This window comes from Bufo gargarizans, chromosome 2 (genome assembly GCF_014858855.1).
Source record: "Bufo gargarizans isolate SCDJY-AF-19 chromosome 2, ASM1485885v1, whole genome shotgun sequence".
Classification (NCBI taxonomy): Eukaryota; Metazoa; Chordata; class Amphibia; order Anura; family Bufonidae; genus Bufo; species Bufo gargarizans.
The window spans coordinates 90,824,594-90,844,621 of NC_058081.1; the positions used below are offsets into that span (position 1 = coordinate 90,824,594).

At 42.0% G+C, this 20,028-nt stretch overlaps 1 protein-coding gene across 1 annotated transcript in view; it reads left to right on the forward strand.

Annotated features, from left to right (window-relative positions):
* The window catches only part of TGFA (transforming growth factor alpha), a 69,950-nt gene that overhangs the window by 10,938 nt on the left and 38,984 nt on the right, over window positions 1-20,028 (forward strand). Inside the window, exon 2 of the mRNA XM_044283117.1 lies at window positions 16,664-16,723. Within this exon, the coding sequence (XP_044139052.1) occupies window positions 16,664-16,723 (60 nt within the window). The remainder of the gene's footprint in view (window positions 1-16,663; window positions 16,724-20,028) is intronic.

Consider the following 20,028-nt stretch of genomic DNA (forward strand, 5'->3'; position numbering starts at 1 on the left):
ACAAGGTAGGGTTTTATGGGACAGGCCCAGTAAAATGTGAAAGCGCCTGTAATGTGTGGAGTGTTAGCTAAGTAAGGCAGAGTCCCTCCCAAGGTTTAGAGAAGTAATGATAATGGCATGTTTTTTTTATGGCCAGGTGACTGGAGAACATAAAATGTATATTACACTGCATGCATAGCTAAGTAGATTCATATGACTCTCCTGAAATACCAATACAATGTGTTACTCTAGGCCTGTAAAATATTTAGAGATTTTTGTGTAAAATGATATTATAGTCCACCCATTAATTACTCATAGTGGAGGTTTACTCAGACTAGAGAGTATTAGAACAAGTCCTGTCAATTCAATAGGAGGTAGTTTGAAATTTGGGCAAGTTTAAAGGAGAACTGAGATGTACAGTACACGTAGTTCATAAGTCTCTTTAGCATATGTGATGAATGTAAAACCAGTTGTGTCATAGCTTATTCTTTGACAGGTTATTGATTATCCTCTATTGTTTCAAAATGACAACCTTGGCTCGAGCAAGGGATAGGCCCCTGCCTAGGGGCCACTGAAAACTGCTGGTATGAGCAAAGGAATCAGGCAAGGGTAGAAACCTTTTTCACTGCATGGAACTGACTTGACAATACTCTACTCTGATCAGCCTTTTTTGGTTTTCTAGTATTCAAAGGTTACAGGTAGTATATGGTAACTGGTACTTCTCTGGTGTCACATCTGTTAAGTTTCCAAGGGAACCAGGACGATACCATGAAGGGGAAGTGAAACCCTGCTGACTAGTGAAAATTGTCATCATCATTGCATGAAGGCAAATGACACCACTCTTCCTCCACCATATTGTGATTAAGATAAATAAAAACACTGACAACTTTTTTCTTAATGGAATAGAAATGGCCGAAGTGCTTTATTAAGCGTAACCAAGATTAAAACCAATAAATAATTTAATAAATGAATTAATAATTAAAACCATAAACCATAACAATAAATACCAATTTAAAGCCATCCATATAGACCAAGATCCACTCAGCATCAGCTGAGCGATACAGCCCCTCTAATAAAGCACAGCGACAGATAGCACAAAATTAAAGGGAGGGAGGGCGGGCGCTGTCCAGATCCGCGACAACTGCCCTGAGGTAGCGGCGAACCTGGGAATATAAAGGGGACAAATTTCCCGCCTTGCGGGCAGGGACAAATCACAGAGCTGGAAATCTCCCCCAGCAACAGGGCAGCAACCAATTAGAAGCTCCTCTTCACTTGCCATACAGAATCTCCAACATAAACAAAACCAGCTCCAACTGGATTCTTCTTCTTTGAGGTAAATTTACCTGTAAAATAAGAGCGGGAAAGAGAAAGAAGGGGGGGGGGGGGAGAACACACACTGCCTAGTAACTGACATAAAATATGGGGGTCATTGCCCCCATGTGTCCCCCAAGCTAATCACTCTGGTGGGCCCTCACAGGAGCTCCATACAGTATTAGAATGTATTGGCTCCGATGAGCCGAAGTTATTGCTTCACAAAGTCTCGTGAGACTTCCTGTATAATTAACTTCAAAAATTAATTTGTACTGTAAAAAAACATTTCCTGAACTCGGGTTCGGTTCCAAGCGAAGTCGATTCGCTCATCCCTAGTTATGTTCATTTTTATCATGGGTCCAATTTAAATATATATAGATGTTACTATTCAATCGAAGTAGAATATGTGCATTGATGCGATTGGTGATTTGTGTCCACATAAAGTCTCAGTGAAAAGGCTGAGGAAGGCCAGAATTCAGATCAGGAAATATTGTCAGGTAGATTTATCAAAACTGGTCTAAGCGAAAACTGGCTTAGTTGCCCATAGCAACCAATCAGATTCCACCTTTCATTTTTCAACGCTCCTTTGGAAAATGAAAGGTGGAATCTTATTGGTTGCTATGGGCAACTAAGCCAGTTTTCCTTTACGCCAGTCTTGATAAATGTCCCCCATAATCTTTTGGAAACTCAGCGCTGGGCCTGTAAGCTCAAGCAACTACACAGTTGAGTCACATTATTATGACCACTTCTTGTGGGACATAGGCTGTCTCCACAAATATCCCTCATTGCTGTCCTGGGTAAAAGGGAGGATTTATCAGAGTTGCACAAAGGGATGAATACTGGCTCTCGGGCCGAGGGTAGCAGTATGTGATTGTGACCTGTTTGTGTGCTGCTGTGGTGAAAGTGTATGGTGAGTGGACAAATGGCACAGAAGCGAATAAGCGATGTGGAAATTACAAAGCACCATGTCAGAGGTTAATGTTGATTACAAAGGTGCGCGACTGACAAGCTACAGTAGAGCAGCTCTCCACCAAAATGAACCAGGGGGCTACCAGATGTGTGTCCAAATCAACAGTTCAGTTTGGAGTCCCTATTGCATATGGAACTCCAAAGCTGACAAAGTTGCATAGGCAGAATCGGAATTGGACCTCCGCTGATTGGCAAAGGGTTGCCTTTTCCAATGAGTCACATTTTCTGCTTCGCTGAACAGAAGCAACAGAGAACAAACAACTTGCAACCATTGCTGGAAAGACACATGCAGGAGGTGGCCGCCTTATGGTCTGGGGAATGTGAAGTGAATCATGCTGATTGTCTTCCCTGCGGTGGATGGGATCTTCCAACAAGACAATGTGACATGTCACATGTCTAGAAATGTCTGACATTTATTGGACAAACATGAGCGCGACTTCCAAGTACTACCCTGGCACTCTAATTCCCCTAATGAGTCAAACCCAATTCAACATCTGTAGGATCACCTCGATGATCATATTCGCTCCATGGATCCTCCCCCATGCCCCCTCCAGCAGCTGTGGGATGCCCTGCAGTCAGCATGGCTCCAGATAACTCTGACAACCTACCAGGACCTTATTGAGTCACTCTCAGCCGGTCTAGCTGCTGTCCGTGCTGCACACAGCAGTTACTCTGGACATTAGCTGGTGGTCATAATAAAGTGACTCCCAGGGGGTGGACTTGCCATAGACCCTACAGGCAAATTTCCCAGTCAACTGATACTCAGGGAGCTGCCCAAGCCCTTGTCACTAAAAGGCCTGTAGCCTGTACTGGAGATTTTGAGTTGGAACAGGTATTTTTTCTTTTTCTTTCCTTGGCCACTTGTGGAGCATTCTGCTGGGGGCACTATACAGGTGATTGCTAGGGGCAGCATGCTGAAGATAAGATTGGCTTGATGCTGTGACCTGCATTTCACCTCCTAATCCCCTGCTCCATACCTTAGAGAAATTTGGAGGAGGATCGAACTGTCTTCTGTCAGTTTAGACCTGTCTACAACATGAGTCCACTTCTAGGTTTTTTCCAGGGGGCAGTGGCCGTGCTTGCATACTATAGGAAAAAGCACTAGCCTATGTGCATTCCCATGGTCCCGGCCACCAGAGAGGCCAGTGTTTTTTCCTATAGTGTGCAAGCACAACTACCACTGCTGGATTGCAGGGTGGACGTAACCATGGAAACGAGCAGTGCATAATGTGATGGAAAAATGAAACCAGCCAGCAAAGGAAGCAATATGGAGAATAACAATACATTGGTAAGTGCCTTGTATTAACTTAAGTGAGACAACCCCTTTAAGTTCCCAGTCCACCCCTGGTGACTCAACTGTGTATAACCCATCAAAGAAGGAATATAAGCTATTAACATTTCAATCACCTTCTATATACTACTTCAGGCAGTTCTTTTAGGTCATATATTCATCCTAGCTCCCTTCTGTGTTTTTCATACATATCATGATGAAGGCTTCTTTGAGGCCGTTTTCCTGTAACAGAGTTGACTCACCTCATCGGACATATTCATGCAAGCCGTAATAACCGCAAGTCAGTTATTCTGCGAGTTAACCAACATGTACCATGAGCATGTGGTGTGTCCAAAGCATTTCATAAGACGGTTTATCTTCTTGTTGTTTATATAACAAAACTAGACCCTTTTATCATCCAGTGGTTTGAGAAAGTTGAAAGTTGAAGGTACCGTAGTATTTTATTGGTGGCTACCAGATCACCAAGCAAGGGCTGAACAACAGATAATTATACATATATTTTTATTAGTAGCATTTATTTTTATTATTTTAGTGGGCAATTATCTTCTTTTTTTGCTTGTCACTCTCTATATATACGCAAAACAACTGCGCAAACAATTGCAGCAATAACAGGCTGGTATCTCAGACCTTCTTCTGTTGAACTGGATGAGAATGTCTCACCTATCCTTCTGCATTCCTTTAATAGCAGAAAGGCAGTTTCTCACAGGTTTCTCTGTCCTGGAAGCACGTGGCTGGGAGGCGGTCATGGAGACAATGTTTAGTGACAACTCCCCTCTTTGGGAATGAGAGCAGAAGGAGGTGTAACTGGCTTGAGTCACCGGTGGGAGTTGACTGTCTGCAGAACCGTGTCCAGGTTCCACACCTTACCGCACATCTAGAATAACTCATTTCATGCCGGTGACATCACAGGTGCTATACAAAGTAACCTCTTTAGTCCTGGGCATAACAAGTACTGAAAGGTCAGCCTGCCATGAGGAGACATGATGTTACTTTATAGTCAATGCATGGCATTTATAGAATAAAAATCACTTTGTAGTGTACTGTATCTAAGTTCTAAACATTTTAAAGATTGTGGAACATTAACCAAGTGAATTCACAAATTTACCACTCTAATGTAGCCACCAGTTTAAACAATGGTGTATTTGTCCTAGTCGTTATGGCTGCATTCATGTAGATAGATAGATAGATAGATAGATAGATAGATAGATAGATAGATAGGTAGATAGATACACAGTCTACACAGTATATTGGAGGAATTGTTGAGCAAATCAAAGTCCAAAAAGTGGACTTCGATCTGAATTTCAGGATAATTTCAGGATAAATTTGATTCACCGCGAAGCTGAATTTCCTCGTGCTTCCTTGTAGGGACTCGATTTAACCTGAAATAGTGTAAAAAGCAATAAAAATCATACTTACCTGATCCATTTGCTCGAAACAGGCCAGCCACCGCCATCTTGCTTGAAGATCTCACATGAAATCCTGTGTGCGATGACATATGACATCACCACGCCAGCCTGCATGATGACATCATCTTGGGCCGCGTAAAATTTTGTGACTGATCTTAAAGCAAGATGGCGGCAGCCAGCCCGTCATGAGTAAATGGATCAGGTAAGTATGTTTTATATATTTTTTTTATTTGACACTCTTTATATTATATCTGATGCCGCAATCATGTATGAACGAGGCAACTGTGGGGTACAATGCGGGGAGCGGTGCAATCGCTACTCCCTGTCCTTGCACGCACTACTTACAAAGAAATGCGCTTCATGACAAAGTAATTTGTCACAAAACAATTTTTGGGGTAAAATTCAGAGAAGCAGCCGAATCGAACTTTTGAATAATTCGCTCGTCATCTTTAATTGTCAGTGTAGCTTCATTTAGATACAATCCCATTTCCAAAAACTTGTGACACTGTGCAAAATGTTAATAAATGAAAATAAAAACAGAATACAATGATTTGCAACCCTCATAACCCCATATTTTATTCACAGTAGATGATAGAACACATATCAGACGTTAAAAGTGAGACATTTTACCATTTTATGAAAAAAATTAACTCATTTAGAACTTGATGGCAGCAACGCATATCAAAAAAGTTAGGACAGGCAGGGCCATGACTACCAATGTGTAGCGTCCCCTCTTCTTTTAACAACAGTCTGTAAATGTCTGGGTAAGTAAGGAGACCAATTGTTGGGGTTGTAGATAGCAGAACATTAACCAAGGGAATTCACTAATTTACTACTCAGTTTAACAAATGTTGTATTCAGAGAGTATAAACTGACCCCATATCTGGAGAAACTCCCCAACTCCAGAGACTGACCGATCCTGAGCTGATATAGACTGACCGATCCTGAGCTGATATAGACTGACCGATCCTGAGCTGATATAGACTGACCGATCCTGAGCTGATATAGACTGACCGATCCTGAGCTGATATAGACTGAGTGCCCACAGCCTGCAGGGGGGAGAAGAGAACACAGCGGCCATAGCAGTACAATATATTACTGCCTGCCATAGACTGAGAGGACTCTTATACCCCCACCACAGTACATCATATCATCAAAAGATATGTCACGGAAGACTCTTATACCCCCACCCTGGATATGTCCCCACCCCCAAACCTACCATATATCCCCACTCTGGATGTGTCCCCTTCCCCCAACCCTACCCAATTATTTCCCACTTGCTTTGGCAATGGTAAAATGTATTTAGTCCTGCCAATTAATCTGATTTGAATTTACCTGAATTGATAAATAGATATGAGATAGATAATTAGATAGATAGATGCAGTATATATTGTTCCTTCAGATTGCACATCTGATAATTTGACACGTGATTAATTGCTACCTTTGAAGGCATTTGGTCTGAGACTCTGGAATGTTATCTGTCAAGCTTGTTAGACAGAATTTCATATGTGCAAATTATAGCCATGTTTTGCTGTGAATGCATGGCCTGGAATTCCATGGGAACATTGCCTGCAAATAATATTAGGGAAGAAGCCATGTGTGACATTGGATGGATTGTATCCAGAGTAAACTACATCAGAGGATAGAATTTAAGCGAGTTTCCAAAATTGTAGGTGATTTCCCTTCATAAAAACAGTGATTACATCTCTGAGACTGCCAAGAAAGGTCTCCTTGGAGAGTCATAAGCTGGCACTTGTGAAGAGCACTGGACAAGATGCCTCAAATTGTGTACATGCACTGAAAAAAGAGCAACCACACATGAGGTGGTTGTCCATAATGACTGTAGGTACCCAGCAAGATTTAGACAATTGGCTTTACATAGTAACATAGTACATAAGGCCGAAAAAATACATTTGTCCATCCAGTTCAGCCTGTTATCCTGCAAGTTTGGCCATCCAGTTCAGCCTGTTATCCTGCAAGTTTGGCCGTCCAGTTCAGCCTGTTATCCTGCAAGTTTGGCTTTGGCACCAAATAACTAGATAAATCAAATAAAGCCACTCAAATGGACTAAAAAAGTGTCCAAGGAGATGATTCATATATTACATGCTATACTTGTTCTTTATAGACAGCAGTGGCAAACAGAAAAGAATGGGGCCCCCTAGCAAGTATCAGACCAGGCCACCATTATGGTGCTGAGTTTTGCCACCCAGTATAAGGATGGTCTGACTGTTACCCTCCACTCCTTTACAAGGTATTTAGACGAATTCACTACCTACCAGTACTTGTTTGTTAACAAGGCAGTTTTTGTGAAGAAGAACTTCAAAGTTTTCCCCAACTGAACAGCAAAGGGGATGGGAGCAATAAGGACTAGGCCTCCTTCGTTCAAGGGCTATTTAGTGGCAGCATGGCCTTCTTGCACGGAACATACTTTCTTGTTGTACAGTATTGTGAATTTGTACCAAGAAGAAGGGAAGGAAGGTAGTAGTTTACTAAAACGTAACTTTTATTCAAAATTGCAAAAAATCGGGCATCTATCCAAATATAATCCCAAAAATCCAAAGAATTTGTGAATCAACCCATTAGAAATAGACCTTAGCAGCATGTGATTGGCTCCAAAGTCAGCTTCAAGTAAAGCTGCTAAACTTCTGGGGCAGGACCATTTCATCAGAGACGGCACCCACCAAATAATCACCTGATACGCTTGTGGGACAGTCCAACTGCACATTCAGTTAGTAGTAAGTAGACATCTTGCAAGATTTCCAGCAGACAGGAGGACTAGGGTTCCTTTCTAAGTACATGGACGTAGCTATAGGGAGTGCAGAGTTGCATACATGGACAGAACCAGTGGCCTACCTTCAATGGAGGCAGACCACACAACTGCTATGGTTATTGGGTGGAACGGTGCTTGGTGCTGAATTCCTTCTTTCTCATTCTGGTGTAAGAACTGTTAGGAGGAGCTCAGGACAAACAGATGATTGCAATAAATGTATTCATTTCTATGCATTGAGCTCCCCCTAGTGGTGGCCTCAGACAACCAGCGTTGTAATAGAAGGAAAGCAGGAGATTTATCATGTATGTATGCTATGTGTCTGGTGTGAATGCGTTGAGAAATATGGTGGTCAGTATGAGTGCCATATTTATGAAGCACCTCTCCTGCTTGATATGGAAGTCGGATTAAGTGGCTGAGCCTGGTATGACTTTTTTTTTATTACCATTCTGCTTAATATAAAAAAAGTATAAATAAATCAAAAATCTGGGACATTGCGTTTTGCATTTGGTATTGCATAGTCAGTAATTGAAGCATGCGTACTTATACCATATAGAAGGCACATGTTGGTGGGGGCCTTGTTGAAATTTTGCACTCGGTCCCAAGATCTTCAAGTTACGCCTCTGAATGCCAGTTTGCACACATTATGCAATAGATATGGATCTGGCATGGTTTTAAAAAAAACGAGTTTATCTGCTATGTAAATTAATGGAATTACAGCCTTAAAAGTGACCTTACCTTTAACAGTCTAGTAATGACTTACCATCAGCCTATAAAGCTGCTCACTCATCGACTATATAACTAAAAAAGGTGGATCTCTCCCTCCCTATTAAAGAGTTAAATAATGACTCCAAACTATTACCTGACACTTCTTCATAAACCTTGTGCGGCTTACTGCATAGAGAGTGCACTCAAAACTTACCTGTCAGGAAGACACATTGCTTAGCAACTTGGCACAAGCCTGGCCCAACCACTTCAAAGGCAAGGACCAGAAGCCATAAGCAACTTCTCCAGCAGTTACATACAGCACAAGTAAATCAGGACCTTTCTCCTCCTCTTGTTTAGCTTGGCTAATGGTGGCAGTATAATTAGCTGAAGGAGACTGTGGAAGAAAAATGATCGCTGCATGGAGTTAGTTGTACCTGAATAAAAAATGAGCACATTAAGAAACATGTTCACTTTGAAAGAGACATTTGGCAAAGCTTTCGGGAGGTTTACTAGACTGGCCCTATGTCCGCTGTGTATTTCTAAAGTCTGTGAATGAAAGTTGGAAAATTGGATAAGCAAATTTGCCCTGACATTTTAATAACAGAAGCATCCCATGTGTGGTTAAGGAAAGGCACAGTTCTTATAAAAAAATAAACTCTATGAACCTGTTTGATAGAGAAGAATCTCCTAAATGTTTAAAATGGTTTTCCGAGTGTTTTATAGTGATAGCCTATTCTCAGGGTAGGCCATCAGCACGTGATCAGAGGGGGCCCAACACCCAGCACCCAGCACCCATGCTGATCAGCTGTTTGAAGAGGTGCTCACTGGCCACCTCGCAGCCTTCCAAGCAGAGCATTGCCTATTGGATAGTGGCTATGCTTGGTATCACAGATCAGCTACATTCGGAGCTGCGCCTAGGCTATGTGACTAATAAATGTGATGACACAGGCCTAGAAAGAGATGCTCGCCGGAGCGTGTGGCCTCTTCAAACAGCTAATTGTCAGGGGTGCTGGAAGTTGGACCCTCACCAATCTGATACTGATGAGCCCAGTCAGTGGTTCAACCCAATGACTGACAGACTTCCATGTATGAGCAAAAATAGCTGTTAATTCGATCTTCTAGACTCCTGAGCCCAGGGATCCAAATCAGTAAATTCTAATTTTATGTAATATTTTCTACGCAACTGTATATCAATCTGCTCAGCTACACCTGCTCTATAACACTCTTCCCCAGGCGCGGACTGGGAACTTAAAGTGGTCCTGGAAAAATACTAAAAGTGGATCAGTTTTGTAGTCAGGTCCAAATTGATGGAAGGCAGGGCCAATGCAAGTAGGCGAGGCTAACAATACCATATTGTGGCACATTATACCACCCTAACAGAGCAAAATACCACAGTCCATCTGAAAATACTGCCGCCAACAGCACAAAATACATCCCCAAAAACTTCCACTGGCCAGCCGTGAAGAGGGCTCAGGTGGAGCCCTGGGCATCGGACCACCGGGAAATTTCCCTGTAAGGTCTATGGCCAGGCTTGGACTGACCCACAGGGGTACAGTTGAATCCCCCGATGAGCCCCTGAGCAAGATGGGCCCTAGTCTCCCACCCCCTGCACAAGTGGCACATAACACAGTAGACTTACTACACTACATACATATATTCAATGTACAGCACCTCAACCAGCCTATGTTCATATAAAACCTGATAGATTATTAAAGAAACTCCCCAGTTTATTATTCTAGACACGATCAGAGCTGAGATGACTTCTAGGTATAGAGGAAAGCTGCCAGTGTCCTCTTCTCCCCAGGACCTACCTTCTCAAAGTTGCTGCAGAGACCCCCATATTCAATTATCTGGTAGCATCTTGCTGTTGTGTGAGCAGGTGATATTTGAATGTATCCGTATGGTGGGCCCCCAAAATAAATTTTACTGGTGGGCCCTAGGCACATCAGTCCAACACTGTCTATGGCCAATCCTCCTCTGCTCTTCCCACAGGTGGTCAATGTTGTCATACAAATTTGGGTGATGTGCTACTGCATTAGTTGACATAATGCTAGCATTTTGTTCATTACTGTGACACAGGAGATAATTAGAAAGTGACGAAACGCATACGATACCCCCTATCAAAAGACCCATATCAATTATTAAATTAAATAAATTAAACGTTTTATTATATTGTCAGTTGTGTCCATATGAGAAACTCATGCATTTTACCGTAAGTTTATTTTTTATATATTTTTCTGCTGTGAAAATTGCGTAGTCCAATTGCAGCCAGCTGTGATCAGGTTAAAGGGTTAAATCTGGCGTTATAAATGGGATGTAACTGCTAGCTTGGAATTTTCTTCACCTTAAGGGGAAACATCCAAATAGATTTCTTGGCATGAGATCAAACTGCCGCCGTTTAATGTCTAGGAGCTTTAGATCAGTACACTAGAAAACAAATTAAATTTGTAGTGTCCTCACCTGACTTCCTGCATTATGACAATAGGAAATATATAATTATGATATAATGGGCCTCTGCTCTGGTGACTGTAAGATAATCCATCTATCTCTCTTTCTGTCTATATCTATCTATCTATCTATCTATCTATCTATCTAGTGCTCTCATTAAGAGAAACAAAATAGGAGTCTTGCAGGTCTGATACCTTTTAATGGCTAACAAAAATAGAAGTAATGATGTTACATAGCGAGTTTTCGAGAAAAATTTAGTCTTTTCACCAGGTGTACTCAGGTCTCTCCAGAGAGGTTCGATTGGGTTCAAATAAGGGCTCTGGCTGGATCACTCAAGGACATTCACAGAGTTGTCCCTAAAGCCTGTATTAACAGGCCAATTAAGCAAGCAATTGTAGGGAGGGAATCGTTCCCTCCCTGTAATTGCCTGCTAGCTAGCAGAGGAGACCTCTGCTATTACATGTAGCGATCTCCTCCTCAGCATGGAGAGGAGCGATCGCTATGCCATCGTTCCTCCCCATGCAGTCTAGTGGTTTGCCGGTGGCAGATTGTAATTAGGCAGTGCGGTCTTCCCCGGCAAACAATGATTATTAAGCATGCTTCAAAATCACAATTGCCTAGTATTAGGCCTCATGCACACGACCGTTGTTGTGTCCCATGTCCGTTGTTCCGTTTTCCGTGATTTTCTGCGGACCCATTGACTTTCAATGGGTCCGTGGAAAACTCGGCTAATGCACCATTTGTCATCCGTGTCCATGATCCGTGTTTCCAGTCCGTGAAAAAAATATGACGGACCCATTCAAGTCAATGGGTCCGTGTAAAAACGAGGAGGCACACAAGATTGTCGTCCGTGTCCGTTTTTTTTCCTATCGTTTGCATGGCAAACTTGACAGATTTTTTTTACTTTCCTTCATGTCTGGAGATCCTCTAAAAATAAAGGAAGACACATGGAAACAAAAACGGACACGGATCACGGAACAACGGAACACCTTTTTGCGAACCGCAAAAAATACTGTCGTGTGCATGAGGCCTTACACTGCAAGATGACTGCTAACAAGCGTTCATACAAATGCTCACTAGCAATCCTCTGCCCAAAAATTCAGAGGTTCAGAGCAGTCTGGATCAGGTCTTCATTAAGAATATATCTGTATTTTGCTTCATTCAGCTCTCCCTCAAACTGGACCAGTCTCCCTGTCCCAGCTGTTGAAATGAAATGATGCTGCCACCACCATGCTTCACTTTAGGGATGGTATTTGGCAGTGCCTGGTTTCCTTCAAACATGATGCTTTGAATTGAGCCCAAAAAGTTCAATCTTGGTTTCTCACACTCTGCAAGTCCTTTAGGTGCTTTTTTGCAAACTTTAACATGTCTTTTACGGAGAAAAAGCTTTTTTTTGTCCACTCTTCCATAATGAGAATGTTGCAGTGATGTTTGATCGTCTGGAAATCTCTCGCATCTGCACACAGAAACTTTGGAGCTCAGCTAGAGTGACCATTGGGTTCGTGGTCACCTCTCTTACCAAGGTCCTTTTCCCCAACGACTTTGTTTGGTGGTGCAGCCAGCTCTAGAAAGAGTCCTGGTTGTTACAAACTTCTTCCACTTAAGAATCGTGGAGGCCACTGTGCAGAATAATTTTTTGTATCCTTCTCCAGGATCAGGGCCGTCTTTAATATTGATTGGACCCTGGGCAAAAATTTACTTGGGCCCCCTGGATCCCGCCTTCCCACACCTTAGCAGGCAATCACGCCCTCCACCACAACACACACACAAAAAATCCACACATCTGGTAGAGTCCAGTGAATGACTGTAAATACTTCCAGTTCTGAAGACTCCAGCAGCTCAGGATCAGTGCTCTGGGCTGGAAGTGGGCACCGCTCTGCAGGAAGGAGACCAGGGCTCGGCTCACCCTAGTGTTACAGTGCACCCCAGCACCCCACAGTATGCATTATAGCACCCTATAGTATACAGCACCACACAGTATGCAGTTTAGCACCCCACACTATACAGTACCCCACAGTATATAGTAGAGCAGTATAGCACCCCACAGTATACAGCACCTCATGGTATACAACACCTCACTGTATACAGCACCTCAAACTATACACGATACATCCCCCCACACTATACAGTACAGCAGTATAGCACTCCCCCCCACTATACAGGCCCCCCACAGTATACAGGCCCCCCACAGTATACAGCCCACCACACAGTATACAGCCCACCACACAGTATACAGGCCCCCACACAGTATACAGGCCCCCACACAGTATACAGGCCACCCCCTTCCCCCCACAGTATACAGCCCACCACACAATATACAGCCCATTACACAATATACAGCCCACCACACAATATACAGCCCACCACACAATATACAGCCCACCACACAGTATACAGCCCACCACACAGTATACAGCACCCCACTATACAGTAGTTTACAGTATATTAACATAACAGCCCCTGTCACCTTTTTCTGATGTAATCTTTACACAAAAAAGCTCCACAGTTAACTTCTGCAACACTCAGTAGGACCTGTGATGACCTCATAGCCATGTGACCAGTAATTGCTAGGTTACTGGTCACATGGTAATGATGTCATTAAGGTCCTAGAGCAAAACTCATTAAGGTCCTAGAATTAAGATCATTAACACAGTACGATCATGATGCCTGTGTAGCCGACAGCCTGACACCCGGGGCAGTAGCTAGCAGGGCTCAAGAGGCAGCTGCCTTGGGCCCCCTAGGAGCAACTGGGCCCAGGGCAGCTGCCCCTTTTGCCCCTTGGTAAAGACGGCCCTGTCCAGGATTGTAGTTATTCCTTTTTAATATATCTGCAAACATTTCTAAATTTCAGTTTTGGGATGTGATGGGGAAAACTTTAGATTTTTGCACAAGGCCGCAATGTAACAAAATTTTAAAAAAGTTACTGGGTATGAAAACTTTCTGAATACATTATATGCATACTACCTTGCATGGTTGATCCTTCTGATTTAAATTAACCCTGTCTTGTGAAAATCAGTTGCAGCATTGCCAAGGAAAAAAAACCTTGGGGTTCATTTATTAAGAATGAATAAGTCCTATATCTGGTTGTGGATCTGCCAAAGTTTTGTTTTGTACATGAACCCTATGAAATTGTAAAGCGTTGTGGAATATGGTGGCGCTATATAAATAAATATTATTATCATTAGTTACGAATAGGTGCAGGCCTCTCCATAACTTTGGCGCATCCAGCGCCAGTCTAAATGTAAGCCATCTTCCGAACTGTCTTATATTTAGACCATTTTCTTTGCCTAAGACAGGGCTGTTGGCCTGTTGTCTTCTTCTCCGCCGACTTTTTTAGACCTGGCATTACCTTAGAAAAGTTGCAGATTGTGGCGCAACTGACAGTCAGTTGCGCCGCAATCTGCACACGAAATACGCCAAATCTGTGTGTATTTCAGTGCACAGAGCAGCGGGCCATCACTGGAAAGCCGAGGAGCTGGGGTGCCCCAGTGGGTTAGGTCCCGCTTTTTGGTGCTGCACTGCAGTCTTTTATTAAGTCTTTAAATAGTGGCCATCATTCTAACACATGTGAAGTCTTAGCAATTAGGTCTGTTCATAAATAAGTAAATTCTGCCTTTTGCAAGAGTTTAATGAGTAACTGGAGCGTTTCTTAATTTTGGATGACATGGTGAAGGGGTAAACTGTGAAACAATAACACATCATGATGATTACGGTATATCTTGGCATCAACAGGAAAACAAACATGACGTGTTTTACAGTATAAGATTCTAGATAGAGAATGAAGGTCTGGTTAGTAAAGGGATCCAAACAGTTACCATATGGAACTCCAGTATGTGGAGTCCATGCCTCTGTCTGCGTGCTGTCTGCATGTGATACCAATGTAAATAATATTTTAACAATGACTAATAACCACCAGGAACTGACTGTTTACCTTATTATCTGTAGTGGATTGGTGGCATCACATAGTTCCCATTATTTCTATAACCCGGATACCCAAGATTCTGACACGTCAGGGACTCTAGAATTTATTGCCAAAACTGAACTGCCCCGTGTAATGGGGCAGGTGTAGACGTACTGTACCTACTGAATGGATTTAACTTGGGGCTACAACTGTCGGCGTTGTCAAGGTAGATCCCTGGTATTCACCTTTTTATCCCTGTAATGGGCTCTGGACTTCGCTGTAGGGGTGACCAAGTCATTACCTCTAGTTGTAATCTCTGTTCACAGTCTGCTGACCCAGGCAGGTCAAGAGACACCAGAATGTGGCACCAAGGGGACACACAAGAACGTGGTCAGTGGAGAAGTCAAGGTCAGGACAGGCACAGTTACTGTAGTATGGCAGTCAGGTAATAGGTCAAGGTAGGAGCACATGGTCAATATGGAGATCAGGCAGGGGTCAGGACTGGCAGTACAGGGTCAATTAAATAAACAGGCAGAGGTTGGACACTTTAGGTCTGAACAATACTTTAGTGCACCTTTGCAGGACTAGACAAGCAAGGAACCTATAGTCCAGGCGCTTTTTCATATGGTAAGGTACTCTATATACATCAGGGAATTCTGCATATGATCGGAACAAACTAACTTGTGCATGCTGGCCCTTTAAGAACAGGAGAAAATATGTGTCTTAGGACAGTGAGCAGCAGGAACTGGCACGGACCGTCTGCATGAGAGCACAGCATGGATCCTGAGTACTCCAGCAGTATCACACTCTGAGCATGGACCACCGACATCACATCTCAAAATCCACTATCCTAAAGTAAGCATCCGGTATTGCTTTGAGTTTGGAACATTAGTGGCCTAAATTCAGAATAAGGTCCAGGTAAGATGGTAACTTTACACTAGGCAGTGATCAAGTTCTTTCCTAATCATTGCCTATGTGAAATCATTGCCTTTCTTAATTTCACATATGACCTTCAAGGTTGGACAAGATGTGCACTCCAAAGGCTTTGTTTATACTGGCATCATAGGTAGTGGTATACAGGCTCTTTGACACATACAGTATGATGGACATGTCTCGTAATTGAACTGGATAATGGATTCAGAGTCTCTATCAAGTGCCTATTTTGCCCATTACAGGCAACAGGAACCTAAGTGAGCAGAAATAGGGTGCAATCAACTTTACCTTTTGGTAGATGCTGCATTGAGTGGCAAAGACTGGAGGCTCTGTTTCTATTTTTTTGTTCATCCCTGTTCACAGAATGCCCCAGTTGTGCTCATACTCATGACTTCCCTATCTCAAGCATTCATCCACATTTTACGGACAATTTGTCTATGGAAAATAGGAGAAAATCTGAGGTTGGTCAAATTCAACTCCACAACCCCAGTGCAGCTGTAATTCTTATTAATAAGGTTTTTTGTCTAAAGATATGAATACATATGTGTTACACTTGTATAAGATGACAGTAATGCCCATCCAACACGGCATGCTGTTGTCATTGGCCAGATGGTGAACACACCAGCCAGGTGGCAGCCTACAGGAGGTAATGGTATGCACACTGTTTTGATTTAATTAAATCTGAAGTTTTCACTGTGTTAATATACTGAAAAGTTTATTCATACCTATATATTCAAACTATAATAATTCACTCTTTGCAATATTTTTGAGCCTTGAGGTTCTATGCACCATTATTATGGTGACATTATTCTTTCCCAGTTATTTAACTGGAAAAAAAATTGGCTTTCGTCAAAAAAAATTGGGATACATTGACTAATGTTGATTAAGTATTAAATGGTTTGTGCTCCTATCATGCTCCCACTAATATAGAGTCTTGTTCTGTTTTATAGGAATTCTTTTAGCTAGCTGCCATGCATCAGAAAACACGACGGCTGCAGTTACAGTTAGTGGTAAGTAACCATTTAAATGTACATCTTGTTCACATCTCCTTTCTGTGTTTGTACATGGAGCCCATACATATCACAGAGGAAGACCATGTGGTGCCCTTGGAGAGCAGGGGCTTAGCCTTGGTCCAGCCTCTTTGATACTAGGTGGTGGAAATCTGTGCACTGGAATTGCATTGTTAACAAGAAAGAAGGTGGGAAATTGTCCCAAGGCTCACGGAAAGCATAGACGGAGGAAACAACCACAAAGCTCTTCAGGCCTGGGCGACAAAACCTGGCACCCTTATTGCTATTTAGAGCCATCATTAAGTAATATAGGCTAATTTAGAAGAAGGCATTGACAGGAAGAACAACCATAAAGCTTTTCAGTCCTGGGTGACAAAACCTGTCACCCTTATTTCTATGTCCAGCCATAATTAAGTAATATGGGCTATTTGAGAAGAAGGCATAGACAGGAAGAACAACCACAAATCTCTTCAGTGCTGGATGGCAAAACCTGGCACCCTAATTTCTATGTGTGGCCATCAAAGTCATATGGATTAAGGCTACTTTCACACATGCTTTAAAAGAAATCTGGCAGGTTGTTCCAGCAGTAATCAGTCTGCAGGAGTTCTCCGGATCCGGCATAGCCAGATAATGCCGCATGCCCACCGGGCCCAATGACTATAATTGGATGCAACAGAGATCAGGATTCGGCCGGACAAATACTGCTATGTTTAACAATTTAAGCAGCTGGATCCCCACCTCATCCCATTATACTCAAAGGGACACATGCCACTATCTATGCCAGATACTGAGAATTTCGTTGATGAATTGCATGTGTTAAATTAGCTTTATTGAAAAAATAGGAGACTTGTAATATCGATGTGTCATTATATAATTTTATAAATATCACAATAGTTACCGTAAGTTACACTTAATGTGACATTGGTGTAAAAGCTAAAGCAAAAAGTTGATTATTTGCCCAATCAATACGATCAATTCTTACACATTCTGATCAGCACTTATATGAGAGCCGTGATCCGACAGGCCTCTGTCTGAAGCTCCTACACTTTTTTGTCTTCTTATTTTTTTGAGGGACACTTTTTTTTGTAGTTATCTTATGACATTGACGTTCTTCAGATTTGTAGCTAGGTTTTCCTTCAGTCTACCACCCTAATCCTTTTTCTTAGTACCATGTTAAGGGCAGAATGGCTTGTTCCCCCTGTCCCTCTCTGTTGCCATGTTTTGCTCCAATGATGACACACTGGTGACATTCATCCTCTTACCTCAAGATCATTCAACAGTCATCTGTGACTTGTAACTTCAAAAGACAGTGAACATGCCCCTGGTAGGGAACCCGCAGCACAATGAATATACAATAGATCCCAGCCCAGTTGCAGAGGCCTTGCCACAACTGATGTAGTAACATTTGTCGTTACTATAATTTGTCTATGTAAAGAAGATTGACATGTAGACATTGGAATTTTATCGTATTTATCTAGAACATTGAGATCTCCATTCATTTTCTCAAGAATGCGCAGTATGAGGCGCATATACTAAGTCTACGTACAGTATATTCATAATGGAGGTATGGCAGTCCACATTCACGTCATACATACATACAAAAAAAACATACATGCTAAATGTTTTATGTTAGATTTCTTTTCTAACTTGCACATTTTTGTCAATGATCATTCATGCCTTAGCTGAAAAGAGCAAAAAAAAATCACTTCTTTCCAGTGTGGATTTCATGTTCATGTTGAAAATCTGCAAACAGAAGAGGTCAAAAGTCAATATCATGCATCTGGCTATGGTCATCCCACAAGCAAAGAGCAAAATCCTAGAAGAACCTCCCTCATCCTGTATGGAAGAAATGTGTCTGTCTAGGAGAGCATTTGTGAGATCATTAATGTTAGACAACAGAATCTGGCTTTCAATCAAGTTTATACCAGAGGTGCTGGATGGGGTTGAGGTCAGGGCTCTGTGCCATCCCGTTAAGTGCTTCTTCACCCAACCATGCCTTTATGGACCTTGGTTTGTGCACTGGGGCACAGCCATGCTGGAACAGAAAAGACCCTTCCGCAAACTGTTCCCACAAAGTTGGAAGCATAAAATTGTCCAAAATGTCTAGGAATTTATGTAAATTAGTTGTATTACCGTACCTTCTAAGTACATTGCATTTCTTATTACAATCCAGATCTGAATTCATGATTTTGTAGGCCTCAGAGCTTAAATCTCTTATTCATATTCTGGGAAGTTTACACCAGGCACTGTAGATTAATCTGCATTATAAGAGTTTAGCTAAGCAGTTAACAATGTGCCTGTCAACAAAACTAGTGTTGAATGCAAATATTCAAAAAGCAAATTTTTATCGCGAATATCGGCACTTTGAGAATTGGCAAATATTTAGACTATAGTGCTATATATCCGTAATGATAAATATTCGTTTTTTTTGTTTTTAACACAGTACACATCAGGTGATCATCCCTCCCTTCTTCTAGCTTGTGGGCCAATGAGAAGGCATTGTCACAGCTTAGCAACATCCCTAGCAACTAATAGAAAGGTTAACTGCCCCTTACTATACAAGTTGCACGTATTGGAAAAACTATGCACATCATTAATTGCCGAAAATTTGCAAGCGCAAATATATTGGAGCGCTCTATCTGCATATAAAGCTATTCTAATGTTCTGCCGTGTCAACCATTTTCTCCAGTCTCAGGAAACTTATACCAGCTTGAAAAATGTGGCATAAGTGACCAACGCCGGAATTTTGCGCGCATTACGTGAATAATACATTGCCGATTTTCACAATCAAGAATGTAATCTCGAATATGACAAATATTCTCCAAAATATTGTATATCGCGAATTCGAATATTGCCCCTGCCGCTCATCACTAAACAAAACATGTCCAGTATTTTATATAAATGCACCTCTGGGCTATAATACGCTTTGTATATCAGAGTGAGCGAGACGAAGAACGCAATATAATCAGAACATTATTCACCTTTAGATGCATTTAGTGTTTATATGAAATCTATCATTTTCTTCAAATATGAACATTCTCTTTAAGTTGCATTTCTTACTAATGCATATACTGCAATCTGTTCTAGCAGTCTATTTCATAGAATTCAAAGGCAGTAGGGCAGTATAGCTCAAAATCCAAGGCATGTAGGACCAACAACAATTACTTGGAATGGAAACTTGTTTTGTAGGAAGTAAATGTTGAGAAGTTTGTTAGAACGAGTTAAAGGTGGAAGCACTGCAGATTTTAACCTATGAATTCACAGAGCAAATAATGACAGCTCACTTAAAAAGGCACACTCTCATG